Source organism: Phalacrocorax carbo, chromosome 10 (genome assembly GCF_963921805.1).
Source record: "Phalacrocorax carbo chromosome 10, bPhaCar2.1, whole genome shotgun sequence".
Taxonomy (NCBI): Eukaryota; Metazoa; Chordata; class Aves; order Suliformes; family Phalacrocoracidae; genus Phalacrocorax; species Phalacrocorax carbo.
In genome coordinates this window covers 13,261,833-13,284,191 of record NC_087522.1, presented here as the reverse complement: position 1 = coordinate 13,284,191, position 22,359 = coordinate 13,261,833, and the positions used below count along the sequence as shown (strand labels likewise).

Genomic DNA, 22,359 nt, shown 5'->3' with positions numbered 1-22,359 from the left:
TCCTGGTAATTTAGAAATGGAGTTTGGTTCTGAATATTCTCACTTTTCAGGAATAGTCATGTGAGTTTAAGGAATTGAGGTATCTGTCCCAGATTGAGCATTCATGGAACACAAAAATATTTCTGCAGGAAAGCAGAGATTAATAAAAAGTACTAGTTCATTCAAAGATCACAGGGATAACAAGCAGATGAATAGTTCCAAACACCATCCACAGACTGGAATTTCTTGGCACAAGACACCCAACCAACGATTTTTAACTGTCACAAGGAGATAATTTTTTGAAACAACTGCCTACTACTACTGCCTGCTCACAGACTACTTGTAAAGAAGAAAGAAACAGTTTAAAATCTTTTAACTAGCAGTGTACTCATATCTAAGGTGTATAAAGTTCTCAACAATAATTTGAAACATATTTTATCAGCTGATATGTCCTGGAGAAGCAGATAGGTGCTGTGACTGCAGCAAAGATCTATGTCACAGGCATGAGACAAGAAAGAAAAAAGGATCAAGTCTCTACATGGACTCATTTTCCCTGAAGCCCCATGATGGGAAATAAAATGTATCATGTCTGCTAGGAAGTAATTTTCTTCCTAGACTTTTTCTGAAATGCTAATTTTTAAAAATCATTAATAAAATCCTTAAACTGAATACACAAGCCACCTGCTTGAATCATAATTGTGGAGAGACCTGATGTTATTCGGCGACTAACCAATTTGTTCTTGTTTCCCCATGCTCTGCCAGCTGTTAGAAATGCGGCACATGGCAACAAAACTCCAGTCTTTTGCTTTTATTTTGTTTTGATATATGCCTTAACAAAACTGACAATTTCATTAAGTCAGTAAAGTCATCTTTCACAAACATTAAATACTGACAATCTGAAGATTTGCATCCTTGCCTGAAAAGGCTGCTATTCAGAGCAATTTTTTGTTATTGTCCTGGAGTATTTTAAGGAACTGTGGAAACATTACTAAAATAGTAGAAAAGAGTAAATATTCTCCCTCTGCTAACAGAGATTTTAACAGGAATTATGGCTGGTTTGGAGTGACAGAAGAATACCCATACTTGAACTCCCTCCTTCCTTCTTTTACCAGATGTAAAACACTGACAATCTGATTTCTGATCTTTGAAAAATATAGTTATTAGTAATTCCAAGACTATTATAATAATCATCAGTTACTGAAGTGGAGTCAATATCTATGCCTGACAACCCTCAAAAAACACTGTAAAGGTCTAATATTGAAGTGGAGAGATGGACTGGGGTAAGAGGGTCACCCCAACCACCTCATCCTCCATGCTGCTTTTGACCTCAGCCTGCTCTGCTTTCATAGACATATCTCTAAGTAACTATAGAAATTGTGGCATCCTGCTGCACAAAAATATAAAGCCAAGGTTACAAGAATACTGTGAATCTTGCAAAAATAAGGAACCTGTAAATGGCACAATTAAGGCTTCCTATTAAGGTTGAAGAGAACCCCCCAGACCACATGCACGTGGGGCATTTCTTAAACTGCGACTGAGTGAAGGAATCACAGCAGACAAACGCTTTGCAAGACAATTCTGTCCACAGCTATCTACTCTACCTTAGTAATCTTTTCTCTATTTCATTAGAGGAAAAAGGCATAAATGGTCTATAAAGTAACAAGACCTATGAATGCCAGCTGTGTTGGATACTTTTGGACGAATTTTCTGTATCTTTTTATGAACACAAAGCTTTTAAAAATCTTTTACATACACAAGAATGTCAAAATATAATTTTCTTCTCATTTTCTGAATCATTTGAGTTTATGAACACCCACCCTTAGTAACTCTAGTACATGCTGTGCCGTGTATTTCTGGGTGACACACAGATGACATGGCATTCAGAAATTCATTAGCAACATTATGAAGGTTGCGGAAACTATCAAAAGGTCTTAAAGCGAAGAAGGATAAATAGCACGTTATCATGTGTTCAGCAAACCTGGTGAACCAGATACTGCAGTGTAACACGTTTCCTGAATGGGAAGACATTGTATGCTGAGGGTCAGGATGACTGCTCAGAGAGAGAAGAGGTTTTCCTGGCTTCCATTCTCTATAGTCTATCACATGTGGAGCTGGATTGAGAAACCCCAGTATCTCTAATCGGTGAATACTTTACTGTTCTTTCCCTCTCCCCTGTCAAGCTCTTTTGTCAATGCTGTATTGTCAATGCAATAAACTGATTTACCAGCCCAGAAGCTTGATCAAAAATTTATTGAACTTCCAGATATTACTTCCTTAAAATTCATTTTACCCATACCTCTGTCCCTTCTCACTGGCCTTTGCCTATTACCACTTTGTTTGCAACGAGGGTCAGAGTTCTCTATTGAACATCAGTAAAATTTTTGCAAATTCCTGAACTGTTCTTCTACTCACAACATTGCAGCAACAAGGCAAAGAGGGGAGAAAAATAATTTAACATTAATCAGATTATATTCCCATAAATTATTCTTAATTACTCGAATTTTAAAAATCCAAGAAACTTCAGGATTGTGGAGGAGGTAATACCTATGTATGACAAGAAGAATGTTTTGAAATAGTTCATTGCTTTTCTGGATTTTAGCTTGTTTAATTTAATCAGAAAAGGCATCGCTCCCCTGATGTATCTCTATAGGCTTCAGGCAAAAATTGAAGAACTGTAAAATAAAAACAAAGGTGGCAGATCAAATAAATGATCAGCAGACCACACAAAAACAGATGGTGTTTTCTGATTCAAGTATTTTTCTATTTTTATTTTGCTTTTTGTGGAAATAGAATCCTACTTAGCAGAGAGAATAGAAAAATGACAAAAATAAGAAGTTACTAGCTAAAAGCTACAGAACAAATACTGACATTTTCTCAGCCCCGTAGGCAAGAGTGGCAAACAGCCAGCAAAGAAAGGAAGGTAAGGGTGCACTGGCAGTCACGAATGCTAGTCCTGTGCCAGGTGCAAGCCAAATCCTACCAAAACCAAGACTTCCCAGGAAAACACACTGTACTGTCTCACAAACAAGAAAAAGACATGTCTCGAATCCTTTTTTTATCCTCAAGAAAAGAACACCTTTTATCTGTCTCTTGCTAAGAATATTACCTTAAAATAGAGGTATATTTAATGGTCTTCATACTTTTCAAAGGTTTTGGAACAACACAGCTTAATGAAAACAAAACTACTATCATTTTTTGTTTCTTTTTATCTGTCTTTCCTCTAGCCACACCTGCAATTCATGCTTTGATACTTCAGGAGATCAGTCAAAGGCTGGTCATAAAAAGCAGTTAAAACAAAAAACAGACACAAGGCTATCTGAGTTGTTGCCTTCTTTTGAATAACAATTTCCTTTATTTTCTGCCCTTTGAGAAAAATCCCCTGTGATGTTCTCCCCTGTGCAAGACTCTATTGAAATATTACTTCTTAATATCAATATTTAGTTTCATTTTAAAACAGCTAGGCACAAACTTGAAAACAGCTTGCCTTTCATGTATTTTGTGCATATCCATCACAACAATAATTTTGCAAATGGACTTCAATCCCTCCATGCCATACCACTATTACAAAGCAGGCACACAAATGAAATAAAAAAGAAGTAATTGCTAGGTTTCTGATTTCTAAGACTATCAATTAAAATCCACGAGTTCAAAGATCTGGGAAATATACTTTCAGCAGACGAAAGTTCAGTCAAGCTAGAACAATATGAAAAATAAGCATATTTGTTATTTGTCAGTTTGTGTAAAACTTGAGTAGGGTTTAAGTTAATTAGGAGAGCCTACTGCTGAAAGTGAAATTGTCACAAAAGTTCTTGAAGTAGGAAAGCTTCCTCCACAAACACAGCAAAATTCTCCGCTTTCTCCTATGTAATGTAGATCTCACTTCAATGTGATAACACAACCCCCCAAATCTTGTTTTGTTTTGGTTTTTTCTCCTATTTACTCTTGCCATTTTATACAAGGAAAACATTCAAACATCCACAGATAATATGTGTCACTTCTTAACATTTCTCTTTGCTTATTTTTAAATCTGAACTCTTTCTATAACTTCCTTGCACACTACACAGAAAGCAAAAAGACGTTTTTTCAGAAGCATTAACTGGCTTCCTATAATTACTGGACAGTTGCTGGTTTTATGAATATTTTGTCAGTTCATATATTATTAATATTCCACACAGACATGTTAAAATAATTTTAAATATGCCTTCCCTGCATTCAAACTGACTTTTTCATTTTTCAAGCTTTTTTGTATTGGCGAGGCATTCCTTTTAATCAAACAGAAATTGATTTCCATTACAAAATAAAGGTCTTTTTCAGTTAATGCAGTTACTTTTGAAAAGGCAACTGAAAGACTTTGAAAACTGTCTGATATTTTCATGCTTTGGGTCTTAGGTTTGCTAATAAAGGGTTACACTCAGAATGAAATAATCCAATTTTAGCTTATCATCTTGCTTGCATTTTGTTAAGCACAAAGTACAAATTTGTAGAATTATGAAGACAGGGCACTGACCTCCTTTGAGCTGAAGACCTACCTTTTTATCGCTCAGTCCTGTCACTTGGTCAACAAATTCCTCTTGAATCATAAATGCAGCTAAGTTGGCAGTATAACTAGCCAGGAAAATGACAGCAAAGAAAGCCCAAACTGACACCATGATTTTACTTGTTGTCCCTTTGGGGTTCTGCACAGGCACAGAGTTGTTGAATACCAAGCCCCAGAGTAACCATACTGCCTTTCCAATGGTAAAGGATGGTCCATGGGGATCTGTAATTGCAAAGAGCAGTTATTTTAGTTGTAGTTAACTTAAACCTTGGCAAGATGCCCTACATAATAACAACAAATTACTCACACAGACATGGTTAAAAAATATTCCAATACATACTCACTGTACTCTCAATGCAATCACAGGATTTACCATAGGTACTCTCTATTGTAATGACATTCATTTCCATATTTCTAAAATATAATTCAACATTTTTTATGTAGCATTTAGTTCAAAAGTTTTAAAATTAAAATGGAAAGCATAGGTGTGGAGAAGCAAACTGGTATGTCTCTTGCAGTAAGGTGTGTGCCACAGTATTGCCCTTTTCAGCCTTCTCAGCCAGCAGACATGTAAAATGGAAAACTGTGAGTTTAAGTCTTAATGATTCAATTCTAGTACTGTTTTGACCCAAATTATTTTTTATCATCTACAGTCTTCCAACATCATACTTTTTGAAATTTATGTAAGCATATTCAAGGTCAAAATGTGTGAATACATCACCTACCTCTAAGCAACTTTGCACTCAGAGAATAAATCAGTAAGTCAACGCAAAGGAGCTACCAGTAAAGACAGGTAACAGAGTGAACCAGACTCTGGCTGCCTCACTTGTTCAGAGTCAGTTCCATGGCTTCAAATCTGTTGGCATTACAGGTAAAAACCTGTCCCTGCTAATCCATTCTATAGTTTTTGCTATTCCATTTTTCAGTCAGCTTTTAATTCCTTTCAAAGCAAGAAGTGGTCAGCATGAAGCCCTCATGCCCACATAGTGGCAGAAGTGGATTAGCAATGCTATTACCCACTTAAAAGGACATATTTGAAGAGTCCTGTGAGAATAAAGGGAAGTTTGTTCTTACCCAGCTCTAGGTAAGTACAGTGCAGTCATCATATATTGCTCGTCATCGAGACTCCCTTTATCCTTAATGGAAAGGAACAGGCCTCCCCTGACTGTGACTCATTTGACCTTTTTATAAGTATCTATTTTTCAATTAAATGGCAATTCAGACAATAAGCTCTGATGCAGACACCTGTAATATTACCTCCTTCCCTGCCCTTTCCATTTATCCAAGGGGGTGCACTTTACAAAGTCAGATTCAGTTATTAATATAATTTATGTTAATAATAATTTAATTTTTATTAAAAGAATAAAACACAAAGTGGGTACACTAAGTGTATGTTCTCATTTCAGTAGAAATGCTCTCTAATACAGAACAAATTTTTCACAGTGCAATCAAGGACACCATCTTAGATCATCCTCGTTCTGTTCTGCAGCAGCGCTAAGAAGATAGAGTGCAGTAAAATAAACACAATGGAACTGCCTTTTGGTTCATGAAACTACCTTCTAGAGCCATTTAAGACTGAGCTGATACAGGGATAATAAGTATTTTCCAAGGAACAATGATAAGGAAAGCATATGCCAAGAAAGCAGGATGAAGTTCTGTTCACGTACTGAAGATTGTATTACCATTGAGCTTCATCTTGCCAAAAATGCCTAGGGAAAGGAGTAATCTACATAAAGATTCCCATTTATTTTAAGCTTCCCACGTTTCAAATGAACAGCAGCTGAATTCATGGCAAGTCTCTAGAGCTAAGTTCGGTTGGTCTAGTGCCATAATATGCCTTTGTAGCTGTAAGTACACTAAATAATCAATCCTGGCACATGAGGTGGCATAGAAAAGAACGGCCTGGCCCCTAGATCCCCAGTGTCTATAGTCACCTTTGATTTCCCCTTCCTAATCACAGTGTTTATTTTGGACAGAGGTTACACATTTACCATCTTATTGAAATTATATAATCTGAATATTACAATAATCCCCTTTCTCAAGGAACAAGCCAATCAAAATCTAGAAGAAAGCAATAGCTTGGAATAGTCTCCAGAACTGCGTTCACCAAGCTAGAAGATCTCTTGTTAGAAAACGAGGCAAGTATGATTTAGAAATTAAAAACAGGCTGCACTCTCTATTGTAAGTAAAGAAAGGGAAAGATGAGGGCACCACAGTACATGGAATCCTCATTCTCATGTCAAAGTGTTAATAATATACAACTGCAGCTTTTGCTGAGAAAGGCAAGCTCTGTATTAAATTTGTTGTGCTGGTACATTTTGAAAATGATTTTTCTATAACCATGGATGCTACACAGAAAGAAGCGATACCCTTCTGCCACTGGCCTCATTTCAAGGCTGAGTTAATCAGAATTTTTATAGGTACTATATAAAACTATATACAACATAACTGCTATTTTTCCAGATTATCCACAAAACCACACCAGTTTAGATAATTTTCTCGGAACCAGGAATTCATGAGTCAGGGGTCTGTAGAACTTATTCCAATACTTTTTTAAGCTGACACTCTACAACCGATACAGTATACTAACCAAACACTGCCCAAATACAACTCTCTCTGATATCACTTACTCTTCTATATGTCTTTATACCAATGAATTAGAATACAAACATGAGCATAGAAGCCCTCAAGAAATCAAGTTTTAAATGAAGAGCAAACATAGTTCCAAAGCTGCTTTCACTGTTTTATTCCTATGTTATGTTTATTTTAAAAGATGGAGGGCAAGGGATGGGAAACACATGATTTTTCATAGCTTTAGGGTTGTGTAAAATGCAAAGCTTACCTCTCCCTTGTGCTAAGTTCCTGTTATATCCTACAGGACTAAAGTACTCAAATATAAAGACAGCCATGGCAGACACAATGAGAAGCATCACAAACATCATCACCCAGACAGAAGCACTAAAAGGCTCTGCAGCAAAACAGACAAGAGAAACAGAAATATAGTTCATTAAACTACTTGCAGCACAAGAGTTCTAATGTCTTCAGCTAAAGCCCAGCAGCTTTCTTTAAATTAGCTTTTACCGACAAAAATGTTAGCAAATAACTAAGTAGCAATATATAAAGAACTGCTGTTAGTATATATACAGTAAATTCATACACTCAAAATCTTAAATGTAAGTTGCATTCAAAAACAAAGGCCGCACACTTTTCTTTGACAAAGCCTTCACTGACACTGAGTGGCAAATAATTGGTTTGACTCTCTGCTTATTCAGTCTACAACCAGGTAGCCCATTTCTCTTTATCCTGTGTTATATACATTTATCAACAGAATGTTCCAACTATTATGACTGTGTTTCTGCAGAACAAAAGCAATTAAGCGTATGTATAATACATTTGGTAGTTCAGTGACGTAGAATTCTCTCTTGTTTTCTATCCAACAAAAAATGTTAGGGGAAAAAAGCTAAACACTTGTATTCAAACTACATTCTTTTGTTTCAGATTTTTTTTCTCTCTGTGTTCCCTTTCATCTACCTACAATGAAGATGATGTTTTTACCAACTGCCAACACATACTTTTGAAAGTCTTATTCTCATTTGGAAGCAAATTTCTGAAACCAAAAAGTTTTTACGGAAAACTGAATGTCTGTTTGAAAGACAGAAAAAACATGATTAAGTAAAAGAAGTAGGTTGGAACAGAAAACTAAAAGCAGTTTCAAATACCAGGCTAAGCACCAACTCTTTGAAAGACTGGATATGGCAATAGTATGTGGTAACACAGATTTCTTAAATATCATGTTGCCCAGTCACAAATTATCTGTCATTTCAGGAGTCCCTGTGATAGCTGTCATGGTATAAAGATATATGTAGGAAAGGTTTTGTATGGCAAAGTAATCTCTCTTTATCAGGTCAGCTTATTTGGGGGCATGCCTTTTATATCCTAATTTTGGTAGATAATGCAAGTGTGAGTGTGCTCTGAAGCGTGAGAAAGAAAAAACCTTAGTATACTATTTCAAATTAGGACAGAATCAAGACGCACTTCAAAGGACAAGAATTTAGTGTGTTCCAATGCTTTGCCTGTTTTTGAAAGCCCAAGAGGTTCCTCCATCCTAACTTCTTCATTCTTTGAATTTAAATTAAGATTTGGACCACTGAAAATTCTTCTATTATTGCAGGAAAGGACTATCAGTGAGAGCTGAGGTGTGTTAAACCCAATCTGAACCTTGCCCGAGTCAGCATGAATGATCACCCAGAACTAGAATAAGTGTAATAATTTGGGCCCAAGCATGGAAATCTCATGAGATCATGAGCCTTTGCTACATTTTCTTCAAAAATTTAGAACCAAGACCAAATTCCAAATACCTCACTAGTGATTTTTGGATGCAAACTAAAAAGGCAAGGCACAGAAATTTTAAGGCAAAATGTTCTCTTTCTATTTTTAAGAGAAGGTTAAGGGGATTTGGGGGGGTTGGGTGGGGTTTGTTGGGGTTTTTTTTTAAATTATTTTATTTTTAAGAGAGGTTATGAAGTTCTTTCAATTACTGTAATTATTTGTTTGGAAGAGCATAGTAAGTTAACAGAATAACAGAATTCTTAAAAGGCAGAGAAAGATCCGTTCAGACGCAGATGGGAAAAGGACATCATGTAGCTAAATATGGTTAATAACCAATAGTCTATTAATTCCCACATTAACTGGATTAAATTGGAATTCACATAAAACTATCGTACAATTTTGACAGCATTCTCATAGAAGAAAGCAAGCCTCATAAAACCCTTATCAAAAGCAACGGTGTAGAAACAGCGATGGTAATTTGTCAAAATCTAAATAAGGCAAAGGGCAAAACAAGCTGATGTGAAAAAGTGAGCTATAAACAACAGTTTAAGCAGAATGGTCTTTAATAATTTAAGCAGTCTGGCAATGAGGTGGAGCATTAAAAGAAGCAATAGGAAAATAAAAAGCTATTTAGACTAGCAAACAGTAAGATTGAACAAGTACAAAATCAATTTAATAACAAAGTCAATCTTTCCGTCATATTAGACATCAAATTACACATTCAGCTCTGTTCTTTGATTCTCAAAGGACAGAAAGAGACTTCCCTCAGGCAAGCAGCAGGTTTTTTAAGAATTTTCAGTAAAGCTATGATATGGCAGAAAAACACTAATATATGACTTGTCAGTGTACATTTCAAATGATTGGCAATGGAGAGTATTGAGCAATGAAAAAGCTGTCATACTCCACTAACTTCAAATTTTACCTCCCACCACCAAAACGAATACTTAAACAATACATAAAATAAACAGGGGCATATATATCCTATCCCACCAATGCCTCCAAAAAAGAAAACTGACCTCACCTATGAACTCAATCCCTCTTAAAAACATAAAAATTTTGATTGTTTGTTTGTTTAAATAAAGTTGAAAAAATCTCCATAGAATCCTTAAAAAAATTTATTTGTGTATGTAATATATATGAATTTTAGCATGATATGAAAATGTTGTAATGTGGATAAAATTCTCATTTGAAGGAGACACCCACATCAGAATCAGAATACAGCAGATAATGAAGAAAAGGCTGTCAGCCCAGACACATCTATTGGACACAACCACTGAATGGAAAATCTAGTTCAGACAAAATCCTGTACCTGTCTACATTCATACTAACAAATCACAAAACAGATATTTCATTAACTGTAATCAAGGGCTATTTTAAACAAAAAATACTGTATTTTACAGATTTTTTAAAAAAAAAATTAAAAAGAATTATGTAAGATTACTCTATTCTTAGACATTCGCTTAACTGAAACAAAATCAATCTGTGAATAAATTCAGCTACCTGCCTGACAGTATTTTGCATGGCAAAGCATTTTACTACTATGCACACCTCACCAAAATACACAGTCAGTTCCAGTAAAGTGGCAGTTTCATCTACATTTAAAAAACCAGAACATACATCTGAGAGCACAGACTTGATTTACTGGTGCAGTAAATGAGATTTCTTCAAAAGTAATGCTATTCTATAGATCTTTATAAAAAGGGGTTATTTTTACTTTTTGAATTATATGTATGTCCAACTAAACCAATAACATGAAATGCATTTTAGAAATCCAATAACTATGTTGTTGTGGAAAATGCAAAAGCAGCTTCTCTTTTGATGGTAGCTGTAAGCAGGCTTTTAAGAGGTAAGCAAAGTCCATAGTAAAAATCAGCTGCATTTGCAGCACACTTAGAAAACACTCCAGCACTTTTATTTTAAATTATTTCAACATGCCGCAACTGCAATTCTACGATTTAATTAACTTTACAAGTTAATGACTTACAGAAATGAAAAGACACACTCTGAATACTTTCATTAAAAGTACAGCCTCTTATAATTTCACTAAAAAGTCATTCATTAAACAAAAGTATTAACCACCAACAAAATCTGTTTAGGTATCACTGCATTTGGGAAGTTATTTGATTACTCGCTGTTATATATTTATTTGCATCATCTCTGTAATGTGCCTTTATGGAATGGGTATAAGAAATAAACTCTGTGGCTAAATGATGATTCTTGTGCAAGAAAACCCAATTATTTGCCCACTTGTAGCTGATACTACACCAACAATCTTCTCCTCGATGGCTACAAGCACTTTCAGTGGAAGTAAAGAACTTACACTTAGCAATCTAAAAACAAACCATACAATCATTGATGCAAAAATGGCATCTCTGCTGACCCAATGGACTTGAACATACTAAACTGTTCCCCAAGGCATCTGGAAAATACTGTTTGTTTAGATTTTCTTAATTTCACTTAAATATTTTTAGGTCATTAGCACTATTTTCCTGCGCAAAATATATTTAAAAATATTGGGCCCCAAAAAACTATGAGGAATATAACATCCAGGCATTTTTGATCCATGTCATGGTTCATTCTCTTTTCAGCTTCAGGTAAATTCAGGCTAACCACCAAATACAGAAGTAAACAATAAGCACTAGAAGAGAAGGAGGGAAATAACAGAAGGAGAAATGAACAATTGAAACAAGCAAACAAGGAAGGAAGACCAAAGTCTTTGTTTCTTTTTATCCCACCTCCTTTCTGTCCAGCCTTTCATCTCTTTGCTATATCTCGTCTTGCTATATCTGTTCAACTGCATCATCACAAGTCAATCATCTTGTCTAGACTGTGCTCTTCCTAGAAAGGTTGGACTAGATGATCCCTGAGGTCCCTTCCAACCTGGGATTCTGTCATTCTGTGATTCAATTGCATCAATGGAGAAAACACTCAGAAGCTCCCCAGTGCAGTCATATGGTGTTCAGAAGCTGTTACCAAATTAGCTGTCAGATCTTCTCTAATCATAAGGAAGCCTCTTTTTCTTAGCTATCCTACAACTGGCTTTTAAATTATTTTGTGAATGTGAATGTTAAAAAGATATGAAACCATTTATAATGGGCCAAACAAACATAAATTAGTTTGTAAAGAAGCGTTTTTTGAGGAAGTAAATTTTCCCAACTGAAGGTTTTGTAGGATCCTTTTTCATATTGAAATAGCTATCATTGGTTTTCACTCACTGCATCTGAAGCCAACAGCACTACCTTCATGTGCTAATAATCATGTTAATCAGCATGTCAACACCGTACAAACTTCCTAATATAAAATTCCGTACTTGACAGAAAGACATCAAGGAACTATATAGCCTAACAAACAATGAAACCTACTCAGCTCTATAGAAATGCAATTAAATGATCTGGGTGGTGTGGAGAATCATACCTAGAAAAGCAGATGGTGAAACTGTGCCATTGCTCCGTGACACCATGACACTAATCCCCGTCTCAACGAATGGCACCGAGAAGTCAACCACTTCAGAGCGCTCTTCATTAATAGTGAGAGACCCCACAGCCATAACTGCACGATGGTATACCACCTGATCCACAAAGAGAAGACACCACCAATATTACTCAGTAGATAATACCTCATTTCTCCAAAAGAATTAAAACCAAACATTGCTAAGTTCTTACTTAAGAGCTGTTTTACCTAACAGAACTTACTTCACCAATCATTCCATTCCACACATTATTGACTTTTTTGCCATGTTTCCCATTAGTCACCAAATACAGGTCATATGTGAACTTGACAGTTTTAGACAACTTCTTCAAGATATCGATGCAGAATCCTTTGCAGCACTTCTTTACATTAGTTCCCTCATTAGTTGAGTTGCTGTCAACAGAGGAGAGAGACAAACATTTCTACCGGGAAAAACAGAAGAATGACAACAGCAAGATTCAGCATACTGCGAAACAATATTTTGTCATACTTGTAAGCGACCATGTTTCTCTAAATCAATGGAGAAATAATCCACAGGATGCTTTATATGGTGTTTGTAGCTCTTACTAATCATAACGTAATTTCTTGACAGGAGATGAATACAAGATAATGGTAGACCTTGTATGACATGTTTTCTGCTGAAGTATCCAGCCTACTGCACTTCACTTCTCCATCAAGACATATAGCCTCCTCTCACTAATCTCTCTCTCGGGCTTAGATTAAACATTTATTACTTTTACTCTCAAGACGAAAGAGTACATGTCATTTAGTAATTACAGAACTTACCAACATGTAAGCTTTATAAAGGCATAACAGTTCACTGTACTGAAAATGGATGCTAAACCTTTTTTCTGCACTTTGAGGAGGTGAATTCAGGCTGCCTTTGAGTGCAAAGACAAAGGCTTTCCCTTTATGTATTTTTCTGGAATATCCATTTCACAACCTCTAGAACTTTTTAGTATAAGTGTCTTCAGAAGCCAAGGCAACATTTTAAGGCCTTTGAAAGGATTCAAAATTAACATAAAACTAGTTTTGAACTTGACCGAGTACAGTTATGTCAAAAAAATGTTTCTCTGGACTTCAGGAAGCGTCTGCACAGCCATTTAGCAGTCTCTGGAAATCTTTGGAAACATGCACTATATTCCCTAACATCTGCTCAGTAAAAAAATGTTCTTGTTATGTTCAGTTCATAAATATGTAGACTGAAGCAGAGAATGGGTGAAACAACACTCATAAATGCACCATGAGGAATTTTCCGCTGGTTTCTAATGACTGCTCCAAAGTTATAGAGCAATAAAAGCAGGGGACTTTTCTCTAGATGGTATGACACAGTGGTATTTTATGCTGGGGTAGTTTATGCTGTACCAAATTTCAGCATAAACATACATTTTTAATAGGAGACATTCTGAAATTGTTAAAGACTAATTAAAACAAGCGTATTTCAACATAACTGGAAACAATTCAAAGAGGACTCAATTAAAACAATTCTATTCTAGAATGCAATTTTCTTCCATGTGACTGAAAAGGGCTAATTCTAGGTGACTTTGAAATTACTGTGAACTTACTCTCTTGTCATTTATTCAATGTAACTTACATGTATATAACCAGAATCTTTCATCTTATTAAAAAGGAAGATGTGCAAACAAGAGCATACCATGTGGGAAAGGGAAAAAGAAAGAGGAAACAAAATACAGAAGGAAAAGCAAAGATAGGAAGCAAGGTGAAAAGAACAGCAAAGTGTCAGAAAGCAATTATACAATGAAAAAAGGAAAGGAGAGAATTTATAAGGAAATAGGGGTACGTATGTTGCAGTCAAAAAAGAAGGAATGCTGTGTATTTACTTACTTAATTTTGACAAATTTACGACACGGCACAGTGTTTTTTTGGCAACTTTCCATCAAAGGATCCACATCCTCAACAATGACAAAGGGAGCCTCCTCCAGGGTGACAATACTCAAATGGTTATCATCTGGGTCGCTGTCTGCGAAAGAGCTGTACCTTGGCCAGACAGAGTACTTCAGGCTCAGTGAGTTGTTCTCCCATTTCCCCACCTGAAATGGCAAGGTACACAGGCTGCCAATATCTGCTTGCTTGTTTTTGATAAATGAGATCTAATATTAAATGTACTGGGATACAGGTACAGGAAATTACATTGCAAAGAGTGTTGTCTCAGGTTTTTGTCATCAAAATTACTTTACAAGTTTTCAGTAATTGCATGAAGTGACAAGATGCGCTGTGTTAAGGACAAATAAGGGAAGGTTATTTTAAGAGATAACAGCTTCACAAAGACTGAATGTCATCAGTTAAAGCTATCTATCACCTGGCTATAGTTGCACTGAAATTTGACATGTATCTTTTCCATTTGAGCCAGAACAGCAACCAGATACTCCATCTGGAATCAGGACCACTTTGCAGTAATAAGAAAACAGTTCTCAAAAGAAAAGAAAAGAAAAAAAAAAAAAAAAAAGAAAAAAAAGAAAACTAACACCCCCCTAACATCAGACGGATAACCAAAGTATCATAATATCATTTCTGTATCTTCTCAAAAGAGAAAACTCTTCTATTCTTATAGTTTGAAAAGCCATTGTGAAAGGCTGTGCCTAGGGTGCCCTTGCACCTGAGCTGGGCCAAACCACGTTTTTAACAAACACAAGTTCAATTGTGCATGATTTAGTTCTTATTAGAAATAACATATTTTATTCTGCTTTAGTTAGTGCCAACCGTTGGAAGAGTTTAAGAAAGCATACCCCACTTTACATTAAAATTGTTTATTTATTTTTACTATTATAAATTATCCTTTCTAAATTAACCCACATTTCTTTCCACTTCCAGACACCAGAAAGGGGCATATGATTTAAATATTTTGAAAGCTGTAGCATTTTCTTCCTCAGATTGCATTTAACTACTTTGTATCTATAAATCTAATTACATGTTTTATCCGAGTAGCGATGACAGATAATATAAATGTGCTAGCAATCCACAAAATTTATAATATAATGCATTTTAATAATTCTTCAGTTGCTTAAGCTAAACAAATTGTAACATAATCTTGAGACTGCTAAAATACTTGTTTTGCAAGGAAAAGGGTAGAAATTAACAGTACAATGAGACACTCAAGTCCTAAAAAAAAAAAACTCAGTAAAAAAATTGTCACCTACCTTCTGTCTCCTAAAGACTGAATCACAAAAATTCCTGAAGAATATGATTTATACCCATTCCTATTTAGGGAAGCCTACAAGCACATGCCCTTTGCAGTTTCCTTTACATCCTGTTTATAAGTCAAGATGTCTTGCTATACTTTAATGTAGGAGGCAGAAATGCCACGGCTCTATACACTTAAATTAGGATATCCAAAATATCTCAAGAGAATTAGGAATTCACACCTAAATCAGTGGGAACCAGACACAGGATTTATAAGTACAGTTCTAGTATGAAATTTAACAAAAGCACAATGGATTAAGCCTTTATGAGAAAAAATATTTCATACACAGGGAAACAAATCTATTTAACTCTGTATGAGACAGTTATATTGCAAAAATAGTTTAATGGTCAAGTTATGGTATAGAATCACATTCACAGCAGAGTCTGTGCTGGTTTATGTTCACTTACACAGTGTCGTTCACATCTATGCCCTAAGTACGCCATGAAGTTGGCCATCTGGAGTGGGGAGATATCCAGCCAGCTCAGTACTTCAGTCAAACAGCAAACGTGCCAAGTAATACGATGAACTTCAGAGGTGGAAAATGTGCCTGACTGACTGTTCCAACCAGCAAGAAGAAAAGAAATGTGACCAAGGCTCAGTTGCATTTGTGTGTTCAGGATTATAGCAGTGGCAGCACCCGCCTGTCTAAATCAATCTATTTAGGATTCTGGGAGGAGGCAGATCTGCCTAATTCTGAAGCACATCCCTCTGCAAGCCGCCTCCTGCACTTGCTTCGCTGTCACATGGACCAACAGGAGCACGAGCTGCCCACAACAATATGAGTTCATCTGATCCTACCAAAAATGTAACAACTCTTCTGGTGCTGCTAAAAGAGGAATCATGATACTCTTTCATACATCAACTGGAGTAACCGCCATTTTCTTGTTCTGAGGAGGATATAACCAGTCAAATTTTTAAATGGCTGAGTTTGGGGACATGCTGATTTGGTTTGACAGTTATATCTGTATGGAAGTGTTACATGTTGAGCAGAGCTCTAAAGTTAGGGTCCAAAAATTTTTATCCGTTGCCTTCCATGGATTTATCTCAATATTCACTCCTTGTAACATTATTTTTTAAAAACAATTACAAATTGAGACCTTGCCTTGGGTCTTAGGGGCATCCCTACTTCTCTGTCCCAAGAGCTCTACTGCTGCAGTCTCAGGGTGTCACAGTGACTTCAGCCGGGCTTTATATGGTGCACAAATTACATGTCTGTTGCAGGTCATCGCTGCTACCACCAGTACAATGAGTAACCCACAGTATCAGAATGCACAATGAACAAAAGTACAAGAGAAAGATATCAATGTCATGAAGAATGGCAGAAAAACAAAAAGCTCAAAATCCTCACTGGTGGGCTAAGGATAGCAAATGAGGAAGGGGATTAAATAGAAAGAGCCTGTAGGTCACTCCTTTGGTTTGGGAAATGTTTCTGTTTGGGAAATTTCTTTGTTCTAATTAATAAATGGTTAGCACAGGCGTCAGATATGCTCTGCTGCTGATGCTGGACTCACAAGTGAACAGTTTCCACATTTATTTGGTATTTTGATTTTAAAATAGCTAGAATGTTCAAGATTACATGTTACACTTCTATCAGTCTGCTACAGTTTTGAATGATCAAAACATTTTTTTCTTTTTCATTTGAGTGGAGGGTAAGAATTTAGTTTCATACAATTAAAGCACGTAGACAAAATATGGGAGGATTTTCATATTTGTATTAAAAGCCTTTTAGCTCATGCAGAACTAATTATAGCACTGTTATTAAGAATATGCATGATATTAATTATTTACACAATGTTTTGTGTCTTCAGATATTATTCAGTTTTCAACATCCTTGTGCAATTGATAGTATCCCTTTTTACAGGGTGAAGGGTTCAAATGACACAGAAAACCTGTAGAATAAGCAAAACTAAACCAGAAGCAGGTTCCCATCATAAGAAAGAGCATTTATGAAATTGCATCCAAATGCAGGCGTCCTGCAGGATTAGCATTTATGTCACTTAGGGAAGTCAGATCTAGTATTAGATGCAGTCAATATCTGTTTTTAATGCCTTTAAAGCCTTCAAATACTTAGGGAAAAAACCAACAGGTTATAACAACTACACATACTCGTATTTCAGAACATTATAAAGAGGTCTGCTTATAAAATGTAATAATTTGTGTGCAAACCCAGATTCTTAGTCAACACTAACTGTTAAAGTGGCCTACCTATGACAACAAAGCAAAATACTTGAGTTAAAAAAAGCATGCCAAGTCCTGGTTCCACCTGTGAAGGTCATTATAAATGCTGTAGAATATGTAAAATATGAAAAGTAGAATATGAGAAGTTCAGTTGCTGCTCTCGGTAGGAGACAACTGAGGAAATGGACTAAACGTGGCATCCTCCGACCAAGTCCAAGCACCTAAATTTGAGGTAGAAGGGGTCTGTGTTTAAACTGGCATGCTTACCTACTAATATTGGTATCTCCGATACAGATATTCTTTATATAACATTTTCTAATTTTAATGACAAAAGATTTAAACACTAGAATACATTAATTCGCAGGTGAAACAACAAACCTTCAATATGGAACAGTAATGAACAGTAACTCTACATACGCTTAGCAGAGACCGGAAAAAATTTTTATAGCCAGTCTATCAAAGACTAACATGTTGACAAAAATAAAACAGTGGCAAACTCACATGTCAGATAGAAACACACTGCCTCTACTGTGGAAATGTTACCACCACAGTGAGGAATTACTATCTTACTCTTTCTGTTTGCAGCCTAAAAATTCCTACTTGTACTTGATTGATCTCAATGGAACTCTTTGCCATTCAGATTTTTCTTATCTCCTCAGTCTTCAAGCCATCACTGCTTGAAAAAGGGTAGCCAGAGTACAACAGGAAGTTAAAATACTGCACAGGCCTGCCAGGTTATGTTTTGATAGGGTGGGAGATGGGTTAAAGAGAACTTTTCTGAAGATAATTTCCATTGTCCTAATTTCTTGAAAGAAAACAGTCCAGAAAGTGGGCTTTTTACTGTTCAAAACATAAAATCACCATTTCAAATACCTTGTAAACAGAAATAAAGATGTTTTAATAAAGACATTGCACTTATGGTTCTGGACTTGCTATCTGGAAATACATGCTAATTTATCAGAATATGTAGAGATAAATTTGAGATTAAAGAATTTCAATTACTCCAATCTATTGTATTGGGGGGTTTTGTTTCTGTTACCGATTCATAGAATTCGAAATTTTTAATTTTTTTTCTCTGAAACAGAATGGAAACTCTTTTAAGATTTCAAAACTATGTGTCAGTCAGGATAATAATTTCCCCATGGCTCCTGGAAGCAAGACTACTGCCCCAGAGAACTCAACTGAAAGCACAGCACATTAACAGTAGGCAGCCAGAGACACGGTCCAACTTAATGAAGAAGAATCTCACATATTTGAGCTGGTGTCTCAGGCCCAGCCATCCTGAATTGAAAATTAAGACAATACAAGATAAAACATTTATATTTGGTGTAGCCCATCCCTAATGACAGGAAATTTAGCTGTAGATTAATCAGGGCAGTTTGTTCAGTCTTACCTGCATCCCTTTCCTCACCTATTCATTTCCTGTTTCCTGGAAGATTAAGAATATTTAAGATTCCCACCAATCCCCATTTTGATGTAGCACAAAGTCATCTTCACCTGCAACCTTTTGCTGTTTCAAAATCTCATGTGCTGAGGAATCACTCCTTAGCACCCCTAGGCACATGTAGAACATGGGAAATATACAGCTATTTTTGTAAAATGTGTTCTGTAAAAACTCCTTTTCATTTAGGTAAATGACTTTTTTAGAATGACAACCATTTAATAGAGTATTAAATAAATTACAGGAGGAACATTTGGACTTCTGGATTATGCAACCTGTAAGATGAAACTACTGAATAGTTCAAAGACAGGTCTGAAAATTTGATGTATGTTCCAACCTTAAACCCAATTAACTACATTTAGTTAGTCTATAGCAAGTCAAGCAACAGAGAGGAGAATAGCATGCTTAGAGCAAAAAGAGCACAAAAGTGTGCCTAGAAAGAAAGCTCTCCTGCTTGGACCTCCCAAGAATCCAATTAATATTACTAGAGAAATTAAAAGTGAAAATTAGCTTATTCTCAGCAGATACAATGGAACATCTGTGTTGCCAGATTCAAAAATGGAGATGGAAGGTAAAACTGCATTAAGAAAGACTTTAAAGTAATAAACACAGTAGTGTGTATTTGTAAAACAAACATTTTTAAAAAAGAAAATTCAAGCTGAGGATAATGCTTAAAACATCACAGAACTCCCTTACAGAACTGTCAAAAACTGCGCGCAAATACTTCCACTCTGTCGTGTGGAAATGCCACAAAATATCCAGAGATTTATGATAAATTTCTGTCATTCCTACTTAGACCAATAACGATGTGGCCTCAATCCTAGAGAAATACAGAAGATGGCCCTCACTTGAAAAAAGGGCAATAGAAGAGTTTTTGGGAAAGATCCTGCCCCAATTTATAAAAATCCTTACTTATGGCCAAATGACTGGAATTCTTATACAAAAATGTAGTTTTGATAGTGAATCAAACTTTTGATTCACTATTGTAATTGCCAAACTCAGCTTCAGGTATGGACTTACAATGGTACATACACCACTGTATCCTTTTTTTGACCTTGTACATTCTTTCCTATTTTCTCCGTCTTCATATGCAGTCTGGAATATTCCCTTTGGTTTAATCTCTACAGGATACAGGAAGGAAAGCAGAAAATAGCTGAGAGCATGGAAGAACTTGTGTGAGGTCAGACTGAATTAGTAATCATAGGGCCTTCATCTCATTCACCATTGTCTAAAGCACCTTACAAACTCACTCTATTATGTACATGGCTTGACCACCTCATACATGCCTATTTATCTTTTGAAGATTGCAGCCAAGGAGCATGATAATGAAGGAGTTGGTGTGTTTCTGTGTAACAGCTAGATAAATACAGCTAGCTGAAGACAGAGGGGCAACTTGCAAAGTTACACATTATTGTACCTCATGGAGACCCCTCTCTCCTGCTGCACCCTAAAGCAGTCATGAGGATGATTGACATAATCCTAATTGCACACCCTCACAGAGACCATCAAATCAGAGAAAAAGAGCAAGCCAGATCCTGAGCAGAGAGAGAAAAGAGCAGAGCATGTTCTCCCTTGCGTGCCAATGCTGGCACGAAAAGAAAGTCTGTCACACCGGCATATCTCATGGAAAACAAACAAATAACTCGGTCCTATCACACTCTTCCCAGCAGATGGGAACCGTACGCAATATACAGTCATCATCCTTTTGTAAGAAAAAATGTTACATGACAACATGGATACTAAATGCACTCCCGGGACTACCCGAACAAGTATTTGAAAAGAGAAAAATTTTCAGGGATGTTCTTTCAATGTTAAATACTCACACATATTGCAAACATACTTTTTCAGCTGTATCACCTTTGTGAAGAAAATAATGCTGAGCAAATGCAAAATCTAACTCACCTTGCTTTACAGAAAAAATATTTATTACTTTTATTTCATCACACTTTTCCACTTGCAAGGAAGAGCTACTCTGGCAAGTTTTCAGTCAATAAATAGAAAGCATAAATTGAGTTTGTTGGGTTAGCAATAACAGGCAGCTGCAGAACAAAGCACAAGAGCAAAATCGCTCTTCCAGAAACAGCATCTGTTTTATACCTCCTGCTGCAAACCTTTGTGTCGCTTCACATTTCTGAAGGTCCACATTTCACAATGACGCTCTAAATTTAAATGACAAAATATGATGTGAGCACTTTCATGTCTTATTAATAGGGAGTGGTTTACAGTCCTGGGTGGTTTGAAGACATCCATTTAAAGACTTTGAAGTTTTCAAAATTTGCTGCAAAATCTCATACGGTGTATGCAAATGTACCACTCTTCCCCCATGGCTGCTCCTTACGCTGACAGGAAGGCACCAATACTGCAACCAGCAGGACTCAAAGGAAAACACAGCACCCGGAGAGATTATGAACAAACAGGAGGAGAAAGAAAAGCTACCACCTCCTGTAGGCTCATTTTTCAATGCAGAATTAGTAATTAGCACTCACCAAACCCTCAGTGGTTGGTATAGTTTTGGTACTGGGAAATATCCCAAATAACTCTATGTAGCGCAAGAGTTCAAAGTCATGCCAGAGAAGCCACTTTATGCATTGATTATGTTATTAGAAAGGAAAAGAGCTAAACAAATTGACAGTCCCTTCCTCTACCTCCCAGTTAGGGAAGACTTTTTGTCACCTCTGGACTCAGTGAAAATCTTATAGCTCTCCAGAAATGTCCAGACAGCCACAACTTTACCTCCTGAGAGGAAGAGCTGCCCTGAAAGCTTTCCTACTCTTTAATCTCCTCTCTAATATTAGCTGTAAAGAACAGGAGCAAAACACACTTCACTGCTTTCCATGGTAGCTGTGATTTGTATACAGCAGCAGAGAGGAGGGAACCATCCTCTTTGGGAATACAGGATTTAAGAAAAGTTGCATAATAATTGGTGTAATTCAAAGAATTCAGTACAGTAAAGGTCAAAAGAAAGGCCTTTAGGCTAAGTAAAAGCTCACTGATACAGAAACAATATGCAATTTTCACTTGACAGTAAGAGTCGGGATAGGCATATTTACAGGAAGGCTAAATACACTAAGCAACAAGGATGGAACAAAGGAAATGACAACCCAACAGATGTTAAAGAGCATGCTGTTTCTGCTGTGGGCAAAGAAAAGGTATCATGTTTGGCCACAGAGCTACTGAAAAAAGATATACCCGCAAATGGATGATTAGATCATGCAATTTCATCTG

The 22,359-nt window shown here is 36.3% G+C and overlaps 1 protein-coding gene across 1 annotated transcript in view; it reads right to left on the bottom strand.

The window, feature by feature from the left end:
• GRIN2A (glutamate ionotropic receptor NMDA type subunit 2A) overlaps positions 1-22,359 on the bottom strand; it is a 187,261-nt gene that overhangs the window by 48,065 nt on the left and 116,837 nt on the right. The window contains exons 4-8 of the mRNA XM_064462129.1: positions 14,159-14,364; positions 12,538-12,706; positions 12,260-12,413; positions 7,359-7,484; positions 4,509-4,738 (exon numbers count right to left, since the gene is read on the bottom strand). Coding sequence (XP_064318199.1) covers positions 4,509-4,738; positions 7,359-7,484; positions 12,260-12,413; positions 12,538-12,706; positions 14,159-14,364 — 885 coding nt within the window. The remainder of the gene's footprint in view (positions 1-4,508; positions 4,739-7,358; positions 7,485-12,259; positions 12,414-12,537; positions 12,707-14,158; positions 14,365-22,359) is intronic.